The sequence below is a fragment of the Neoarius graeffei genome, chromosome 8 (genome assembly GCF_027579695.1).
Source record: "Neoarius graeffei isolate fNeoGra1 chromosome 8, fNeoGra1.pri, whole genome shotgun sequence".
Lineage (NCBI taxonomy): Eukaryota > Metazoa > Chordata > Actinopteri > Siluriformes > Ariidae > Neoarius > Neoarius graeffei.
Window position 1 is genome coordinate 31,202,404 of NC_083576.1, and position 9,097 is coordinate 31,211,500.

At 38.4% G+C, this 9,097-nt stretch overlaps 1 protein-coding gene across 1 annotated transcript; it reads right to left on the reverse strand.

Moving 5' to 3' along the window:
• Positions 1-1,500: 1,500 nt before the first annotated feature.
• On the reverse strand, positions 1,501-7,594 carry tbx22 (T-box transcription factor 22). Its single transcript, XM_060926702.1, has 7 exons — positions 7,515-7,594; positions 7,131-7,232; positions 6,346-6,520; positions 3,757-3,921; positions 2,688-2,752; positions 2,419-2,513; positions 1,501-2,012 (listed from the first exon to the last, which is right to left on the reverse strand). Exons 1-7 carry the CDS (start codon positions 7,535-7,537, stop codon positions 1,501-1,503), a joined length of 1,137 nt encoding a protein of 378 aa, XP_060782685.1. The 5' UTR covers positions 7,538-7,594.
• Positions 7,595-9,097: the final 1,503 nt, after the last annotated feature.

Consider the following 9,097-nt stretch of genomic DNA (forward strand, 5'->3'; position numbering starts at 1 on the left):
AATTGTGCAGACAATAAACATTGGTTTCAGAGCTCCAGCATGCAATACAGCCATACAATGCAGTTACTGTACAGAAGAACCTTAGAAACTCAGATTGGCCAGGTAGAGATCTACTAGATGACAAGCACAATCATGTTTATAGTGGTATTAGCATGAAAGTTGAAGCTGAAGAAAGTGGAAGCACTTGTGTTTGAACAGAATGGACATATGAGGAGGCCTAAAGTACTGCTTCATCACTCTCTGTAGGCAGAGATGAATTGTCACTGGTGCCACAGTCAGTGAGCACCTAAATGGGTGGGTAATGTAATGATAATCTAAGTTAAACAAAGTGAAAATAGGCAAACATAGCAATGAATGAAGCTTAATTTTTTTTCTTTAAATGTATAGAATTATAGAGATATTTGGACTGATAAAGGTCAAAATGCTTATTCTTTATCTGACTTTGCCACTGAAATGGTGATGGGGTTTATTTCAAACCTACCATATCAAGACCAAGATGTGTATTGTCAATTGAAGTTTAAGACCAAAATATGCAATTATAAAACATACAGTAAGAGTACTGTGCAAAATTCTAAGGCACCCTATTTTTCAAGTACAAACTTTGTTCGAGAATTTTATGACTTCTTCATTATCAAGTCAGTGCAAAAAGATTTTCAAACATTAGTTTTTCAGCACAAAATTAAATGTTATAGAAAAATGTTTGTATATCAGTTAAGAAAGAAGCATATTACATAAGAGACCACTTTCCAGACACCACACACACACACACACACACACACACACACACACACACACACACACACACACACACACACACACACAGAAGGGTGCTGGGGTTTGCATACAAAAATAAGAACAGTCAAAGTCTTCAGAAGGCTGGTTTTGCAGGATGCTCAGAAAAACGTGCCAGCTCATGTCCTGATAAAACTGCACAAGGTGTACTTGAGACTTTTTTTTCAAAGCAGAGTCATCATAGCAAATATTGACTTTGTTTCATTTATTACTGTTTACTGATCTTTATGGTATTTTTAAAATGTAGAAACATTTACTTTCATTGTTTTTTAGATATCTTTGCTCTACAACATTTATTTGCATGTACCCAAGATTTTTGCACAGTACTGCATACATTATGTATAGGCCTTCATAGTACATTTTAGAACAAAGATATAACAGGGGGTTGTAAAAATGTACCAAAATATGTCATAGTACAATATTTTCTGAGAGAATAGGGAGGACTTTAATTTGACTTAAGGTAACAAAATTGCAACTGATCCATCTATCTCTTTCGAGACACCATTCTGTCAATCCTGTCTTTCAATAATTAAGTGCAGTCTCTTTCCATCATTAGCACTGGTTCCAGTATAGTAACAATCTCATGCTTCACTCATTCACACTGCATCCTAGCTATTTTGCATTGACCAATATGAATGGGGGAACAGCAGCTATATATTCACATTAAGTATTTATTTATCTTGAGTTCAGTTTCAGCATCTGGCAAGGTCAGAGGCAGTGACTGACAGTTGAATGCCAGGCTGTTTGGCACAGAAGGCTCTCAGATGATGCCAGGATAATGCTGTCAGCTGACTTTGGTGAGCTGGATAAATGTGGCCTGAAAGGTAAACTGTAGCTGTACATGCCATACGGTGACATAAGAGAAGATGTTGCAGTATCCTGCTGAGCTCCAGAGGATCGGCCTGCCTGAAGATTCTGGATAGAAAGCAAGCAGTGGCTCTGGAGGCACTGGCCTCTGCAACCTCCTATTTTTTTGTCATGGAGGGGAGACAGCATTGGGTAGTCCATCAAGGGTCGCAACTCTGAGTAAGCTCTGAGTCTGTCTGGTATGAGGCTGCAGTAGGGTCGGTTTGTGAAGGAGGGGTTTGAAGAGGTCATTTTAGAGCAGAGAGGGACACTGAGGTTGTGAAGATCGTTGTCTTGGCCAGAAAGGGTGAATGGATGGGAGAGCGAAGAACTGGAGTGCGGCAAGAGCCTTTTCAGAGGGGAAATGTCATGACAGCTCTCAGATGCCCCACAATTTTCACCTGCAATTAATGTATTAAAATGATGTGACATTCTTCTTCTGGCAAATATACCATTACAGCAATGCAAATTCAGTGATTTAGTTATGGAATTTTCATAGCACCTGAGCTTGAGAAAGGATTTTTTTTTTTTTTTAATAGAAAAGGATTGTGTAAGAGGTACATTTGGTCAGAAGCAATTCTTGTGCTGTAAAAAACATTTTACATAAATCTGTAATGCATTTTTATAAGGTACTTGAATATGATTTTGCTTTGTCTACTCACATCAGGACTTTAATCCTCCATAATAATAATAATAATAATAATAATAATAATAATAATAATAATTTTTAAATACTACTACTACTACTACTACTACTAATAATAATAATAATAATTTAGTCATCTGTACCTTGCAGCTCCAGAGTAAATGGCTTCAGATTGAGTCCAAATGGATTTCGCCAGGGGTAAGAGTCCAGAACGCTATCTAGTACACCCCTATGGGAGATAAGCTTCCTTTAGAGAATATATATACTGTGTATATATATATATATATATATATATATATATATATATATATATATATATATATATATATATATATATATACACACTAATCTGAGCTTTGAAATTTACTTGCAGGAATTAAATCTGAAGCAAATTTATTCCTACCTGTTTCTTCCTGGGTCTCTGAAGCCCTTGGCAAAGGGGTTTCGGTCAATCTTCAGTTTTGTTATCTTAAGGACAGAAAAAGTGAATGCAACATTACTTGCAACAATACTTGCATATTATTACATTATTGCGTAAATGTAATAATACTCAAAAACTAATGACAATCCCAGTATGGCTTATGCAGGGAGAGCAGCTGGTCCTTTTTCATGGCCACACAGAGCAAGAGGGGAGGTCAAACTTTGAAGTCCCCAGTTATCCCCACTTTGATAACTGGGGACTTGCCAAACATTATTTTCTATAGTGCATGAAATGGGTTGTACTTCAAAAGCCTCCAGCGGCAGCCCCCCCCCCCCCCCCAATTAATTTATTTCATTATAATTTTAACTAATTTATTTATTTAATGACGAGAACTGGACTCTGGTAACAGAAGTTGCAGCATTTCTGTAGCTTCCTGTTTTGGAACAATGTGTAAATACTGAAATCCTACACAGATCTACTACTCCTTAGAAGTTAAACAGTGTGATTTATGTATGGCTGGGGCGAAAACGGCAGGATGTGTGTCCGTGTGAATATGATATGCTTGCAGTGAAAAGGTGATAGTGGAGAATTCTGCAGTTGGCCATAATGTCCGTAAAATGTATAAACAAGGATGGAATGAAAACCGAAGACTTCTATTCATCATATCCGTATTGCAGACTAATGTCAGAGTAGCCAATGCTTCAACAAGATGAATAGTCTGATGGTTAGAGACGCAACTTTGGGGCCAAAAGGTCACCCGTTCGATTCCCTGGAGTGAATGATCAGCACTTTTCTCTCTCTAAGTCCATGGCTGAAGTGCCCTTGAGCAGAGCACCTAACCCCCAATTTGTGCCCACTGTACTGAATATGTATTTGTTTACTGTTTCAGATTGGTAAAATGCAGAGAAAGGTTTTCACTGTGCTCTAATATACATGTGATGAACAAAGGCTTAACATTCCTAGGACATTTCAAATGAACTCGAACTGGGATTTTTTTTTTAATTCAAAAGATCAGTTTGTTTTGAGAATTAATTGAAAAGTGGTCATTTACCTGCTGGTTTTGGTAGGCTGTCACGGTTATGAATTGGGTCTCGGGGAAGGAGAAAGTGCAGACGCCTTCAGTCGGGAGCGCAGCGATTTGCAACATGTCCACAGATGGCTCGTGTACAACTATGTGCACGCGCGGTTTGTACTTGTGCATGGACTGAAGGATGATCTGAATGAAAAAAAAAAAAATGGACACGTATGGAATTTAGCGGAAGCCATTGCGTGTATCGAATAAAAGCATCCCATGGAAAGAGAACAGTTGACGCAGAAGCATTGACTGCATAGTTCGAATTACGGGGGGTACTGGGGGGTACTATACCCCCTAATGAAGACCCAGTACCCCCCAAAGAGACAAAAATATAAGTTTTTGGGGGGTCCGATATTTTTTTCTGATATTGTGAAAAGGAATATATAATTCAAACCAACTTCCATTCAGCATTCTTATTGTAGGAACATTTTAATGTAAATCGATTTCAGACAGACACCCCTATTATGGACCGTACCATTTTTAGTCACCGCAGCGCTAGAACGCGCTAGAAGCAACAGCTTAGTCCACACCGTATTCAGTGGATTCCTCAGATACAGTCCATGGGTTTGCAGCAATTTATACAATATATGGTTTGCAGCAGAAGACGTGCATTGGTAATGTTAGTTGCTAACCAACTTTTAGCCTGTTGAAAATGTGTTATTTTACAACTTTCATTTATTAAAGTGATTTGTTCTTCTTTCAGCTCATGTCACGTCTTTATATGTTGAATTACTTACCCACTGAGGCCAGTATAGGCTACAGTGGACGGACGTTAACGTTAGTTACCAACGTTAGTTAGCAAAGCTAAGTCTCTATTTAAATCAAGCTTATTACAGTGTGGTATAGAAACGATTCTCATTTCAAAGGAGAAGAACTCCATATGTTTCCATTCTCATTTTATCATGAATAAATTGTGCCCTTCTGAAATTCATTTGGCACATAGGCCCATCCTGTGTGTGAGATCAGGCACAAGAAGTTCTGATGTAGGCCTAGCTAAGCCTATGTAAAATTACAATCAGAACCTCTGGGGGCAACATAAAAAGAGCCAGGTAGTAGGCAAGCCTAGGCAAAATAGCCTAGTACATATGCTAGTATTTTAATTTGCTTTCTATTGTTTTTACTTACATTCCTTTTGTATTATTTTTAAGATAGTCATAGTTTCACCTGAGTACCCTGTTTGATTTTATTCACAGAGACAGTAGGCCAAACATGAGGAAAAGAAAAGGGCCAGACATCAGGCATTTTTTTGGTGCTAAAAGAGTAAGTAGTAAATATTAGCACTAAGATCTACAGACAATTACAGTACAAGTGTAGGTGCAGTTAGGTTTTATACACTGTTCATGTGAATAAAGAAAATGGGTTCCCAGCAGACAGGAGAGGCACAGCAGGACGAAAGAGAGCAAGACATTCAGCAGGACTGTTCTGCATGTGTGTATGTACTGTATGTGACTCATTTGTAGTGTTGATACCCAGTTTGTTCTGACAAAGAAGGTTATCAGGTTGTACTGCTGTTTTTCTTCTGTGGTAGTACTGTATGGTTTGTCATGCTTCTTAATGACATTAAACATTATTGTTCAGAGTTATTGTGTTGAGTTACTGACACGGACTTCCATAGACGAGACGGGACGGGGGGGGGGGGGGGGGGGGGGGATTGATATGATAGTGGACCATGATGGTACCCCCCAATTATGGTGGGGTAATTCGCACTCTGATTGACTGTAGCCACACTTGAAGATTAAGCGCGCAAGAGCAGCTGGTGTGTGAAAAGTTGGCACTTGCTGTGGATCGATATTTAGGCTACAGAATGGTCATATTAAACTCCGAGAAAAACATGAAGATACAGATGTGTAAACTGGGGAGCCCCTGTTTAAGTAACTCGGCCACAGTGTGTAAAGCATTTTGAGGAAGAAAAGTGACAAACGGTCTGCCATTCAGCTGCTAATCACTGCCTCTGATCTTGCTAGAACTGAACTCGAGATAAACAGGTCCTTAACTCCAATAAAGCCTATTTGCTGTCCTCAAAACAAAACGCGTTAGGATTCAATATGAATGAGTGGAGCATGCGCTCATTTTCCTATTGGAAGACAGGATTACTCAATGGTTTAAAGACGGTTTCAGTGGAAGAACCCGTAACTTTCTTTAATTTCGTCATTACGCACCCACTGTTCTCTAACAATTTACACCTCCACAAAAGGTAGTGCTTATATTGCTTATCAGGTTAGTTCTATACAGTTTAGTCCTAACTTATAATTTAACTTGATAGACTACGCTTCCACTTATAGCAGTAATGACAGGCGAGTCGCGGATGATATGCGTAAACATGCATTTGATAAAAATAACAAACATGCATGAGCTTATGTAAGAAGTATGAATTTGTAAGTTAAACAGTCGTAAGTTAAATTAACTAACATTAAAATTGTTAATACTGGCTCTCCTCTAGGTATGCAGACATGCATGCATCCATTCCAAACGCATGAAGCGTAAAATGTGATAGATTTGACTGGAGGATCTCTGTTAAATAAATCTATCTATTTTGCACAATGTTGTACAATCCGTGCAACTCACATGGCCCTTATCGTCCATCTCGTTGTTTGTTAATTTCACCCGGTCGAAGCTGATCACTTGGCGCATCCACGTCTCTCCGGAGCATGGCGAGTCCGGGTGGATGTACAGTCGCGGGGTGATGCACGAGTGATCAGTGTTTCCAGCCACCATCCACTGGGAACTGTGATACACATACCTACGCATTTCTTTTTTTTTAAGTGAGTAACTTCACAACATATTATTTAAGGTACATGCAATTTCTGTAAACATTCCTCCAGTATTTAGCCTAATACAACAAATCAATTTCAATTATAGACGTCTTAAAGTGTTGAATATAATTCTTTCCCCGTCAGCTAATTTTTAAAATGAACTTGAATCCTATTTCCAATTTTAGGTCATTTTATATTCGTTAAAATTGCAAATAAACTTTTTTTTAAATAAATTCTTCTGTTTGTGTGAATGAGTGCTCAGAAACGAAATCTGCTGTGTGTTGCGTATTCTACTTAATTCAGGCCATTATGCTTGTTTCTACCTTTTATTTGCTGTAGCTACATAAGCAGTTAGACAACGTATATATCGAAAATTAATTAAACATTTGTTTATTTCGGATGCGTTTTGGAGATGTCCACTATTATCTCTTTAAACTCCAAATGACACGTTGTTCTTTTACCTGATTTGAGCTTATATTCTCAAAATTTCCCTACTGCTATTATTATTATTATTATTATTATTATATTATTATTATTATTAATCATTTTAAGCTGTAAGCTTAAAATCTTATAGTATCTTGAATCTCAGCCTTGTACCTGTATCTCTTTGAATCCACGAGCTTGATGTCCATGGCGATGCAGTATTGTTTCAATGGGTCCAGATTCCTCACTTTCACTCGGATTGATGGAAACATTCGCCTGATGAAGTAGCTTAGTTCATTTTCAGCTTTGCAGCAATTATAACATTTACAGCATGTGTCTGAATAGGATATAACTTAATTTCCCATGTGGTACATTACATTATGTCCAGAGAAAAAAATTCAGACAAAATCTAAAATATGTTCAGCTTCAATATAAAATAGAACTAAACAACTAGTTATTCGTCTACTTTATTTTACTTTTATTTCAATAAGTTAAATTATTTATTCTCTTGGAATCACTGATAGTCTGTTAAACAATATAAGCAAATAACTGCCCCACCTGCCCGCTTTGGTGATTATCATCTCTGTTCCAATCTCGTGAAATCTGCTCCATAGATCGGATCCTTGCAGTTCCACTTGAATCTGTGCGTCCCGGTCGGTTTTGTCCTCATCGGATTTGCTTGTGGTCTCAAGAGTTTTCTCGATTTGATACGCTGCCCAACATAAATCAGTATATTAATAGAAATTTGAGTATCGCTGAAAAAGAGATCAGCTTATTAAGATAAATATGAAAAGTTTTAAAAGTGAAGGTTGATATGTTGAAGGATCTTTTACACGCACGCACGCGCGCGCCGCACACACACACGCACACACACTTATCATTGTATTAAAATAGAATGCGCAACTGAGACTGTAGTATATAGGCTATCTACATTTGGCCTACATATTAACTCTAAATGTGTGTGTGTGTGTGTGTGTGTGTGTGTGTGTGTGTGTGTGTGTTGACAGTCCCAGTGATTAGATGGGACTGCAGTAAAATTGCCTTGCGACTATACCCGCAGAAAGGCTGAGTTAGCCAGCATCACCGGTCCTGCTGATAGTCAGTGCGCAAACACACACAGTGAAGATGAGAACACGCTCACCGCTGTCCTCTGCTTCATCCACGACAGTCCCAGTCGATGTGTCCAAGTCGCAGTCACTTGCCTCTGTCTTCTCATCCTTCGCCCTTTCCACTTTCATCCTCTTGCAGCTTTTCCCCACCAAAGCCTCCACAGAGAAAGCGTGCGCCCTTCGGCTCAGGCCCTGTGCACGCGGACAGGCGACCGAAACTCTCTCCCCGGCTTCACGCCCACTTTGCATGGTCGTCCACTTCGACCAACTGTAGGAGCTTGAATCAACTTCCCTTGCTATTTTAAGAGGCTTTTATTTCAAGCGCCTGTCTCGTGAGCGCCTACGTTTAAATCATTTTGCAGCTTTAGTTGCGTCCACTTCCACGCACACTACACTTCCCACCCACTTTACATTCAGCTCCTAAACTGGGAGGCACCAAGAGGGGCGCAGAGGAAGGGCAGAACAACGACAACTTCCCAAAGAACAAGTGACAGCAAAGCAATTTCTTTCAGCAAAGTCGGTCAGAGCATGGTCTGTACAATTTATGGACCGAAGAAAATGTCTTCCGGCTTATTGTCATTGATTTGCGCAAAGAATTTTAAACGGGCGATTTCATCCCACCTGTGCAGTTTTACAGCGTGCGTGTATAATATGTCCATCATGATGGATGACTTAAAAATATCTTGGCCTAAATAAATAAATCCCTTATTTCGGATATATACAGGCTCTTCTTCTTCTTCTTCTTTTCTTCTTCTTCTTCTACTCCTTCTACTACTACGACTATTATTATTATTATTATTATTATTATTATTATTATTATTATTATTATTATTATTATTATAGCGTATATCCAGATCCATTAGTGATATTATTATGACTGAATAAAATCAAATTTATTTTTGCTTTGCTTTATATTTAATTCCGATTTTAGAATTATTCTTGCCCGCTTATATAACTTTCTTTACATTTCCCGAAAGCTATATTTGCTACAAATGAGTAAATGCACGAAAATATTTATAAAACATAGAACAA

Coding starts and splice junctions, on each gene's coding strand:
- tbx22 (XM_060926702.1), bottom strand. CDS start 7,537: ATGATAATCACCAAAGCGGGCAG. Junction 6,521..7,130: donor GTGGATTCAAAGAGATACAG/GTACAAGGCTGA, acceptor AGAAATGCGTAG/GTATGTGTATCACAGTTCCC. Junction 2,514..2,687: donor AGAGACCCAGGAAGAAACAG/GTAGGAATAAAT, acceptor TATCTCCCATAG/GGGTGTACTAGATAGCGTTC.